The following is a 12512-nucleotide window of genomic DNA, read 5'->3' as shown; positions in this document are numbered from 1 at the left end:
GGGATCCTTTTCATAGCTTTTTAAACTCGATTAATTCAAATATACAGTATACGTTGTTATCAAAATCATACTAAATATTGCGCTAATCACAATTATGTATAGAGTTTACTAACGTGTTATAGATGATTAACTGTCTTATTTTTCAGATTATTAAGTTTACTTAATTATAAGCCAGCAAGTCCAATTAATTGATGTTTTATTTGACTTCATTTTCAATTAATAGATGTTTTATTTGACTTTTAATTTTTTGAGATTTAAAGTCGATCATAGCTTGGTGAAGGTTAGGCATAGAGCCAAACTTTCGTCATTAATATTCAGACTTAATAATAAGTAGATAAGCTTTATATCTTCAAACTGAATAATAAACTGGAATAGAGAATCATAAAGACTTTTGTTTTTAAAACTATAGGAATAGAAAATTATGAAAATTTTAGTTTTTCAAAAACAGATAAGATGAATATAAAAAAATATTAATACAAAAATAAAAATTTGATTCCATTCTCACTGAATTTATTGTGTGTTCTTTCCTTAAAAAATTTAACCCCTTTGTTATTGTCCAAAATTTTGAGTTAATTTCTCACAAGATAAGATATTACACTATTTTGTAATGGTTGGCAATTCAAATAAAATTAAAGAACTTCAACGAATTGAAACATTATTTTTATATTTATAGGCAACTAATTAATTGTGAGATGAAGAGGTGCAATTCAAGAAAAAGGTATTTCTTCCGATTCAATTTAAAAATCGCTTTCATAAAAATATTAGATGAAGGGCGGCTTATGGTTGGTGCTTAAAGCCTTTTTAGTGTTGCTGAGCTTGAGTTCGAATCTCACTCTCAACATGTTTTTTATATGTTTTTTTAACTTTTTTTTAGTGAAAATTTTGATCATATCACTATTAAGCTAAGAGAACACCCATAACTTCAAAATCTTAGATCCATCATGTGTTTGAGCTACATGTTTTCCTTTCAAAATTTGTGTTACTCATTACAAACATGTTTTAGTATTGTTCAAAAAGTTTACATGACTAATTGATATGGGGTTGTATGTGTCTAGAAAAACATAATTCTTGGAATGACAATGGAGTGGTGCAGATTTTAAGTTATGCGTGGTGCAGTATGATTTTTAAATTATGCAAGTACAAGATAGATTGAAATAATTTTCTTCTAAATTCTTTTTCTAGTCTTGGATATAAAAAAATTCTTGACATGGAACACTTTTTCTGAATAGGACCTCATGCAGCGTGAATCTAAGCTAAAAAAGAAATTCTCATCTTCTGAATTGAGCTTTAATACGGATACCGAACACCGAATAAAAAGTCAAGGAAAATATTTTTAAGTCATTAGTAAAGATGTTTTAGTGAATAGATAAAGATGTTTAACAATAATTTAGAAAGAATAATTCAAAGTCATTAGTAATTAATAGGAAGTACTATAATTTAAGTCTCATAGGTTTTCCCTAATTAAATCACTTTGTCGTATATTATTTTATTAATACGTGTAGGCTGTAGCAAGGACTAAGACAATCCATTTCTCTTTTCTTAATAAATCTATAATACTCTATAATGGTACTATTTAATGCACTATCAGTCACTATATTAAAAATAATCTTTAGCAATAATTAATTAATTGTAATAACTTAATTAATGATAAATATATTTTTTAGAGACAATTATTACTGACAGTTACATTTTAGCACTCTTTGTAAATGTAACTAAAGCCTATAGCGATATTAAATCTAATGACACATTTAGTACTATTTATGTTGTATAAGATTATAACGATGCAAAGATGAAGAAATTTGAAGCAAAATAATTTTATACCGAAAGTAAAAAACTCAAAAAATAAAATAAAATTGAATTACTAAAATGTCCAATGACCATTTTACCCTTCCCTTAAACACATACATTCTCTATCTCTCTCATTTAAATTAGTTAAAAAGAGAAAAAGAAAAGTGACTCAAACGATCACATAAATTTATAATTTATTTATTTTTTTACAAAAAAATTGGGGAAGCTAGCATTTGAAATATTAAATGAATATTCAATTAATTGATATATAATGTCTTTAATTAATATGCTCGTCCGGAAACAATAACTTGCAGCCATATTCCAACTCAAGCTAAGACAAGTGGATGTTTGGATTCATAATTAATAATAAATAAAAGAGCAAGGTAAATCATATATTAATATGCTAATAAGTATAAAAATTGTAGGGAAGAAATATGTTGAAAAAAAAGCCAAAGATAAAGGTGAATAAAAATATAACACATCTTGAATCTCTTACACAAAAAATTACAGTTCCATTAGTAATGACGAATTCAAGATTTTTACAGGATTCGAAAAATAATAATATAATACCTAAAATTTAAACCTGGAAACTCTTGGTGAATTTTGAACTTTTCCTAACCCATTGAGTCTACTTTTAGTTTTGTGCTTAGTAGACTCACATAAAAAAAAAAAGTAAGAAAAAAAACCTTATATATACGTGTAAATTTTGCTGAAAGAGTTTGGGTGAACACTCTCGATCCTCTCGCACATTTATTTTGTACCGTTCATATTATGCTATATGGTTCACAAAAATTGGCACCCACTAACGATCATAGTGGGGGCTCACCAAAAGAGATCATGTTATCGAGTTCAAGCACACCTGTATTTATGATAGAAAAAACAACAACAACGTCCTCAGTAAACACAAATTAATTATTTAGTAACCATGTGTTTCGCATGTACGATACAAGGATCTAAGTCTTATAACTTTCTTAATTTATCAATATTGAATTACGTATTAGGAATATTAATATTAAGTCTGAATTGTTCTCAATTGATTTTATGATACTCTTGAAATTAGTAAAGTATTTACGATTGTTTTCGTAACAAACTAACAACGCGTACAACAAATACCATTCAAAAATCGAAATCGAATATCTCACAATAGAGAGGTGACAAATAAGACAAATTGCTCAAATAATTTAATCGAGTATAAAATTGAATGTAATTAATAAACGAGCCATGATCCATCGTGTCCTAAAATTTACAAGTTGGTTATAAATCTAGTTCAAGTGGTATGGGCCAAAGAAAGAGAGACTTGACCATATTTTTTTTAAAGGAAAAACTATCTTATTAGACATACATCCAAACTATATATACTAATTCTATCGACACTTTTAAATAATACGTATCTCACCACTAATTAAGAGTTTTCTATCATATATTGAGGAAGATACACCCAGATATATGTATTTTTTCTACCAGAGACACTAAAATAGAGAGAGAGAGGCGAGCGAGATAGTCACGTGTCCTAGATACATGTGAATCACATTAGATACATACTAGATACACGTGAATTACACCAGATACATAGGAGAGTGGTGAGGGAGACATTTGTTATGTATCCTAGATACATGCGAATCTACTTAATTGGATACAATGTATCTACAATAAATTACTCCTAATTTTGACCCATGTATCCCGAAATACATGTATTTGGACGTATAATCTGGGCGTACCAAAGTCTAGTAAGATTCGTAATATTATAAATTAGAGTATATCTAAATAATTAACTCCTAAACTAATGAGATCTTTATTAAAAAAAAAAATTAATAAAGGAAACTAACATTTATTGGCATATATTATATTTTATTCATGCATGTATTTATTGGAGACCGCTAAATGAAACAATTCAATAAGCCAATAAGCACAAGATATTGAATACTATACTATCACTAAAAAAAACAGGTCAAAAAACGAAGGCCAAAACCAACGGATCGATGGATTTTATTGGTTATAAACTATAGTCCATCGATTTTTTTTTCGGATTTTAACACTTTTTTAGTAGGGTATATTGAAGGACATAAATGCCCCATGAAATCCATATGGCACTCTACTTGGTAATATGATTATGGCAACGGCCTCACTTTCAAATTTTTTTGCATCAATTATATAAACCTGCAAGATTGAAATAATTATATACATATTAGAATAAATATAAATTCCAAAATCAAGTTTGAGTAAAAAAAACTATAAGAGGATTCATGAAACACCATTCAAAATTAATCAATCGATCCTAAAATTTTAAAAACTCGACATAACAATTTTTTTTAAAAAACTATATATATATATATATATATATATATATATATATTTGTCCTTCAAAATTTGACTTCAAAAACTTACTGACTTGACTAATTTAAGTTTGCATTGTAATAGCAAATCCATTATGGGGCTATTTGTCCCTTGAAAACATCTTGTGTAATTGTAATAAATACATATAGAAGATTAACACCACACATACAAATCGAGAAAAAATAATAATTATATTATGATTTAACTTACTTGTGATTGATTTGTATTTTCATTATGTGTGAATGCCACAATCCAACCATCATCTTCATCAACACCATCAAGTTTTGGAACAAATGTAGCTCCACTACAAAATGTGTTTTTTGGGAAAATGTGATATTCAACCTTAATCAAATCTTCTTCTTCTTTATTATCCTAATAATTAATCAACATTCAAAAGTAATAACAATAAGATAAATTAATATTACAATTTTAGAAAATGTCAAATATAATATTATTGTCACAAATTTATAAGTAGCAATTACCTTAGAATTTTCAACATGTCTTTCTTCAAAATGAAGTTTGGCTAGCCCTCCAAATTTAGCAAATCCTCCTGATAAATTCTTTGCTAAATTCAAGATAATATGTCATCATGAAGTTTAATTAGTAACATGAAATTTTTTATTTTATTGCTAAATAATAAATATTTATCGCTAATTCTATTTAACGATAAATTAGTAATGAATTCTTAGCTAATAAATTCATGTTTTTAATAATGATTATAATTTATATCTCAATGTTCCAAATCCAAACAGAAATTAGAGTACTAACCAAAGTAATTAGAGAAAGCTTCTGAATCAATAAGTTGTAGATAACAAAATTTGTTTTTAATACCAATGAAGTGTTCATTGATCATTGGGAATTCCATTATAAATTGATGATCGGTTGTAGTTGAATCTTTCAACTTCACTTCTCCTGTTTTCATGTTTAATCTCCATTCACAAACTCGAAAAAATGAAAAAATCTCTTTTAACATCTGAACATTATTTTTACTGAAATTCATCTCGTCTAATTCGTCCAAACTCAGCTCAAACTCATCTACTATAATATCTGGTCTTGGTATAATCGATCTACGAGCTCTACATGCCCTCACCACCACCTTTTACACACACAAAAAAGGATAAAATTAATTAATTTTACTAGTTCCATTATTGATCACATAAATCTGAAATTAAATCAAAAAAATGTAAAGATACCTCATCATTATCTTCAAAACAATTTATTATGTGAAATACACAACATGGTTCAATTTCAAACCATTTAATGGAATTAGCATCACCATAGCGAGGCATTATTCCAATTCTTGCATATCCATCTTTATCATATTTTATTAATCTGCAAAAATCAGAAGTATAAATATACATAAATTAAGAATTTAATTAAAAAATACTTTTCATGAAATTGTAGTATCACTAATTTAAAAAAAAATAATATATCATGTTTGAAATACTTACTGCTCTCCAATAATAAGTCTGTTTAGGTCAATAGTTAGTGGAAAATCCAAAATCACATTGTACCTACACATAATTGAATTGTAAAAATATTAGAATAACATTAACATATATAATAATTGGATTTAAGTTCATAAATTTATACTAAACTACAAAAAATATTTACACTATCGATTAGTACAATGTAATTGGTTATAATGAATTTTTACTTTAGTTTTCAGGTTATCGTATAAAATTTTATAGAAAAAAATACTTATATTATAAGTTGATTTTATTTTATATATATGATCAGTCAGTACATAAAACTTAAACGCATAATAATTACCTCTTTGTAACTCCAATTTCATGGCAAATGATACACCTATTAAGTTTGACATCCACCTTGTGAACCATTTGTTTTCCATCAGCTGAAAATAGGTATTAAGTGAATTTAAAAATAAATTAGGAAATTAAATAAACTTTCCAAAATGGAAAATAACATACCTGAAATAACTCCTAGCTCAAGATAAGGCTTTAGTGGATTAATTCCCATTGTAACTAGTTCACCTGTATCTGGTATTTTCTGTCGAGACATAATATAAATAAATAATTAATTAAAAATGTATTTGTTTTAGTAACTTAAATTTTGAATGTGATAGTCACATCTTTAATGATATCAGAGCATGCGCAATAATCCTATCTAGTTCACATGTTTCTATAGTTTTGCTCACATCCCAAGACAAAAAAACAATATTTTCATTCATTTGACCTGTAAAAAGAAAGAATAACTTCGATCAACTAATTTACAAAATATAATATACATACAATGTATATTTTATACTACATATACATATACTATATACATAATATACAATATAATTATGTAAGAAATCTTTTTTAATAGTCTAAACTTCTAGATTAAACAACCACACGTACACTTTGAGAAATTTTGCAAACAAGATTCACCGTAAAAGATTTATGTTGTTCAAATTCTTTAAAAACACTGATAAATACACATTAAATTCTTTAAAAATAGCATATTTGATTTTTTAGGATTTGATGTAATTACAATTACATTTTAAGAGAGTTCGAGCGACGTAACAAAATGAGTTTTGTGATGAGCCATTACCTTTGGATGGGCTGTGAATGGTTGACTCCAAGCCCCATTAACAGTCCAATTTCCCAAAGTTTCAAGTGTTTGTATGTTTATCTCTTGAGGCATATGATTTTCAGCAATTGAATAGTACTTCTTTGAATGCTCAAACACATTTGTATTGCTTATATATTTGTGCAATACACCAAATCTCATCTGCAAAACAACAAAAATACATACACATAGAATTCAAACTCTTGCTACAATCAATTACATGTATATTGTTCGGATTCTTTAAAAATATTATTGTTGTTATATTAAATTCTTCAAATATGTACTACCTGTAAAGTATCCGACACACACCCTCCATATTTTTAATTAGTTTAAGAAACATATGGTTAGACCACGTTAATAATACCATCATCTTCTCTTTTACATTACAATTAAGTCTCTGAATACATGTGACATTGCACATGCCAGACTCTCAGATTGGGGCTCTGAATATGAAATAGATAATTCTATTCTTAATAAGATATTTAGCATAAGGCTTTAGATATGAAGAAAAAATCTGATAAGAAGCGTTTCCCGGTTTCCTCCTCTAATAAGTTTTACATACTAATTAATCGAGACCTTGTTACATATATCAAATACCGGATAAGAAATCAAAATCAAAATAAAAATAAAAATGAAAGTAGTTCATGACATACCACATTTAAAAGGGAAGCCACTAAAACAGCAAGAGAATCCCCTTCAATATTAGGAATAAATCCTGGGTTTTTAAGATTTTTTTCCATGTTGAATGTGTCTGTTTCTACATATTTGTTCTTGTATAATATATTCCATTTGTTGCCTTTTTCTTTTGTAAAGTACAAAGCATGAAGCATTCCTTCACCTTCAACCCATAAATGGCTTGATTTTCCAAATATTGACTTGGTTGATTTTAATCCTCCAATGAGAGGATTTGATCCTGCAAATAGACGCAGATTCAAAATTTAAATTTTATCGATTTAATTTTTAGGTTAACATTGAAATCATAAATTACACTTTTGGATGAATTAAAAATTTAAAATATATATGCACTCTATGTAAAAAAACAAACATTGAATTCAGTTGAACCTATTAATTATATGCTACGTACATATGCATTTTTGCCTACAAATGACACTAATTTATTAGGTGTGTTTGTTACGGGAAAAAAATATTTTTTTAAGATAAAAAGCTTCTTACAAATCAAAAAAATAACTTCTATTTATGAGATTATAAAGGGAAGAAAAATGGTTTCATAGCTATTTGATTTTATATTTTCAAAGTTTGATTTCGATCGATAATTGAATAATTGAAAAGAGATATTCAGTCCGATACTAATAAATCATATTTCAACTTTCAATGTGTAGTCCCATACTTATAATTCAAACTTCCATATTGTGAATTTCAATACGATAATTTAATAATATCGTATTAAAGTTGAAGTCGACTGTTCATAAAATATACTCTCCCTCTATCCCTATTTACTTGTCCATATTTCCTCTTTTAGATGTCCCTGCTATTTACTTGTCCATTTTGACAAATCAAGAAAGAACAAAAAAAAAATTCCTATTATACCCTCATTTAAACTTCTTGAAAATTTAAACTTCCCCCAACATTGATTAGTTATCTTGAATAAATTTATTTTGGAATCATAATTAATAAGGGCAAAATTGTAACTTCACTATGCTAATCATTGTTGCCTTAATATGTGTGTCATTTCTAAAGTGGACAACTAAATAGGGACGGAGGGAGTATATGTTTAAAAAAAATATAAAAAGATTAGAATATACACAAAGTGAAAGGTGGAATCTTGGATATTCAAAAGATGGGGCATTGGAATTGTCAACAGCTTAAAAATGATTTAAATTCAATTAGTTAAGACTGGCTGCACACAGAGAAATTAAGTGTGTGGGCAGAATGCAGAAAATCATAACACATACCCTAAAATAATCGAATATCAAATGGGTATTAATGTCGTGTATAAATTATCAAAATTAGTTATTGTATTTTTAAAATTTTATTCTTGAATATCGTATCGAATAAATAAACTAATACATATCAAAATATCGAAATAACTTCTCATTCGACTTGATAATTCAATTTTCGGTGATTTATGCTCAGCTCTAATTGGTGGTCTCCACCCTACCTCCAAATTCCGCCCACTAATCGCCCCAATCCCGAGTTTCATCCCATCCATTTAGTGGCAGAATTAAAAAATTTACTAAGAAAGTTCAAAATATAAAAGTACATACACAAAACGAAACAAAAAGAGGTATAATATAATATCTACTTTATAAACATAATTTTTTTTTATATAAATAACATAATTTTCTATCGAACGAAATTTGAATGAATTCTCTCATTTCTATCTGGCTCCGCCCCACAAACCCAATCATACCCCAGACCCCCCTTTCATCTCCACCGCCTCACCCCCTTCACCCACCCTTATCCCTCACCTCACCTCCAGATTATAAATGCTTACCTAAGTTATATTTCTCTCGTTTCAATTTATATGTCTGATTTTAATTTGATACAAAATTAATTAAGAAAGTGAAGACATATGTTTTAAATTTTATAGTCTAAAACTAAAGATACATAGAATATATCAAAATATTCTTTAATAATCATCATACTTCGATAATGTAAAACAATTTCATGTTAACACACTAATATTAAAACTATCATACCCAACAACACACTTAATATTCATGTAACTAGCTAGTTTCACTTATTACGAGCCACATGCAATTATATTTTTCTTAGATGATCTGATAGTGTAAAAAAAACGTATTTTATACACTTTCTTACCATTTCTTATGTATACACCCTCTGGAAAATTATCTGGAATTTTCCCTTGAATTATAGTGACTCTTACAGCTTCTCCAATTTCTTCAACAGGTGCAAAATTACTCTATCAATTATTTATTTGTGAAAATACACAAAGTCATGAACAAATAAATGTACCAAAAAATGTGATAATTAATGGACAAATTAATATATATATTTTTTATTTATATATAATTATATATATACCTGAGATGGGGATAAAGGTTGATCCACAAATTCAAAGGTCAAATCTACAAAATTGTCCAATAATTTGAAAATAATTTCCTTCAATATAACTTTTGGAACATCCATTATCAAGGGAAAATGTTCCAAATTTGTCAAAAATGGCTGTTACACAAAAAAAAAATGAAGCAAGTTATAATTGTGCACAAAGTTCAAGGGAAAAAAAGATTTTTGAAATTGTTAGTATGAAATGAGTCGATTTTCGACTGACATGTGCTTTTTAATAAAACGTCTGTAGTAATTCACCTTCAGATTAGACGAGACTGAAGCTCTCAAGTCTTTAAATTTTGGTATAACAGGCTTTTGCGAACAACAATAATTAACTTGACATGTATAACTACAAGCAGCCATTAACATAAAAAAAATCTTTTTTATTTATTTCTTCACTATTTTTTTGGATTATTGAAAATTTGAATAAGAAGATATGCTGTTTTGATGCATTAGAATGGATGAATTTATAGTTAGATTGTGTGACCACAAAACATTATTTTACTATTTTGGCCAAAAAGATATTTCCTATACTTTCCCCACCAAGTAGCTGCTCCAATGCTATAATTTATTGCTAGTTTTATTTTGGGGTTTTCCACCTTATAGGGTTTGGTATTTACATTTAGGGTGTGTTTGGTATGAAGGAAAATGTTTTCCTAGAAAATGTTTTCCTGGAAAACAAGTTGATTTTTGACTTATTTCCTTCATACCAAACACCCTTAGGCTTGATTAATTTAAATTTGTCATGCCTAATATAATTAATGTTTTACATTGACTTTTTTTTTTTTTTTTTAAAAAAAAGTTCACCATTGGAAGGTTTATAAATCAAACTTCCGGTGAAAGTAAAAGATGGACGAATATATGATAATTGATATCTCTTAAACTTTTTTGTCGATCGAATCACTAATTGTATCTAAAATATGATGTTCATATCGGAAAAAAAAGCCTTGTTTAGCTTAGCCAATCTTTATTATTGTTAGTCAACTAAGTAAGGCCTGATGGATGCGTCATAATCGAAAAACTAAATAACTTTTGTGTAATTAGATAATTATTGTACATATTAAAAGTCATATAGCCTAGCTCTATGATGTACGAAAGATTGATAAATTCCACGGGGTGGTGGGAAAAGGATCGATAGCTATTCTTGTATCGTGCTAATTTTAGGCGCACCTATGGGTGCGTTTGACATGAAAGAAAATGTTCTGTGCGAAAAATATTTTCTTGAAAAACAAAAATATTTATACGTTAGGTGGGAGGGGGGGGTGCCATTTTTTTAAGGTAGGCACATATCACAATTAGCTAAGAAACTAAGTAATTAATTAGTAACATTTGTGGGTATATAGTACTGTTAAAATATATTTTAAAAGAAGTGGGAATATTAACTGTCTCATACTTGAAATTTTGACTATTATTGAAAGTGGTAATGGGATGGTTTGTAAGTGTTTGACATGTAATTTTATTTTGTGATTTGAAATTATGAGATCGAAGTTAATGTTTGGATATACGATTTTATCTTATGATATCTGTTGACACCCAATTTTGACCCTCCCCAATAATAATTAATTAATTTCTGAGCTTCTTAATTTTTCAAACTATTTAAATAATTGACTTTTACAAAAATTCAAAATATTGTTCAAGTTATTTTAAGATAGTTTTATCACTTTTTATAATTTTTAGATCATATATATGTTTTGCATAATTATGTATATAATTAGTATATTTTATGATTATTTGAAGGTCGTCTCAAAAAAGATTTTATTTTTAATTAAAATATTTTTGGTTAAATTTAAATAGTTTCATATTTTCGAGTTATTAGTCATAACTGAGTTAATTATTATATTGTGTTGAGATTAAGAAGCTCGTTAGTTAATTATATTAATTCGTCTTATTTAACTGCTAACTGAATTAATTAAAAGAATTCAATTTGGCTAGATTGTTAATTTATCTACCTAACCCCTTTATTGCAATTTTAGCCCCTTTTACCCTATCATTTAACTCAATATTTGCAAGACCATATTTTGGCCCAAATGCAATTCCAATCTGCCAGCCCAACAATAATACATTATAACAGCAATACAACTAACACCAAATGACCCTGGATCGTTTCTCTTCTTCTCCCAGACCCATTTTCCCTTTGCTCTCTAACCGACCCGGCCCAAACCCAATTTCCAATCCCAATAGAAACCCAAAAAATAGCAACAATACGTATTACAACATCAACACCCAAAACCAGTACCCCACCAGCGCGTCTTCTTCCCCAGATGCGAGCAGAAATTCCCATTCCAGACGCGACAAAATATAAACCCAGTGCTTCTGTTGTCGTCCAGCAGCCCAGAAATCGCGAGTAGCGCGCGACCCCGTCCCTCTCCAATTCGTACCTACCAGCATCGCGTCTCAGTCCTGAAGACACGTCGGCGCTCAAGGACAAGGGAGTCGATTTTAGCCGTTTATCCCCTCTTTCCTCTTTCGGAATGGGGCGAATTCCTCAGAAAAGGTTGTCTCCCCATAAGGGTGAAAGATTTTCAATTTTGAATTTCGAATGGGCCCTTCCCTATCCAGATTTCAGCGATTCCCCCCCCCCCCCATTTCCAAAAGGAAATTTCCTTCCTATATAGGTTGCATTATTCACTGTTGAAAAGGGGAGAAAAAAAAATAAAAAAAAATAATCTAAAATCAAAGAAAAAAGGAGTTCATTCCGGGTTCTAGTTCATCCTTTGCTTCCATCACTCGTTCAGGTGCATTTGAGTTCGAGGATACTCGTGAAGTCGGTGGTGGTGGAACAACTC

At 28.6% G+C, this 12512-nt stretch overlaps 1 protein-coding gene across 1 annotated transcript; it reads right to left on the bottom strand.

Annotated features, from left to right (window-relative positions):
• Positions 1 to 3828: 3828 nt before the first annotated feature.
• Positions 3829 to 8866, bottom strand: LOC102586207 (carotenoid 9,10(9',10')-cleavage dioxygenase 1-like). Its single transcript, XM_015303352.1, has 11 exons — positions 8746 to 8866; positions 7350 to 7609; positions 6679 to 6858; positions 6054 to 6132; positions 5896 to 5977; positions 5574 to 5636; positions 5316 to 5454; positions 4891 to 5218; positions 4605 to 4687; positions 4333 to 4494; positions 3829 to 3945 (listed from the first exon to the last, which is right to left on the bottom strand). The coding sequence occupies exons 1-11, from the start codon at positions 8864 to 8866 to the stop codon at positions 3829 to 3831; spliced, it is 1614 nt and encodes a 537-aa protein (XP_015158838.1).
• Between the last annotated feature and the right edge of the window lie 3646 nt (positions 8867 to 12512).

The sequence above is a fragment of the Solanum tuberosum genome, unplaced genomic scaffold (assembly GCF_000226075.1).
Source record: "Solanum tuberosum cultivar DM 1-3 516 R44 unplaced genomic scaffold, SolTub_3.0 scf00017, whole genome shotgun sequence".
NCBI classification, from domain to species: domain Eukaryota; kingdom Viridiplantae; phylum Streptophyta; class Magnoliopsida; order Solanales; family Solanaceae; genus Solanum; species Solanum tuberosum.
The sequence above is the reverse complement of the archived record's forward strand: the minus strand, read 5'-3'. Positions and strand labels throughout refer to the sequence as shown.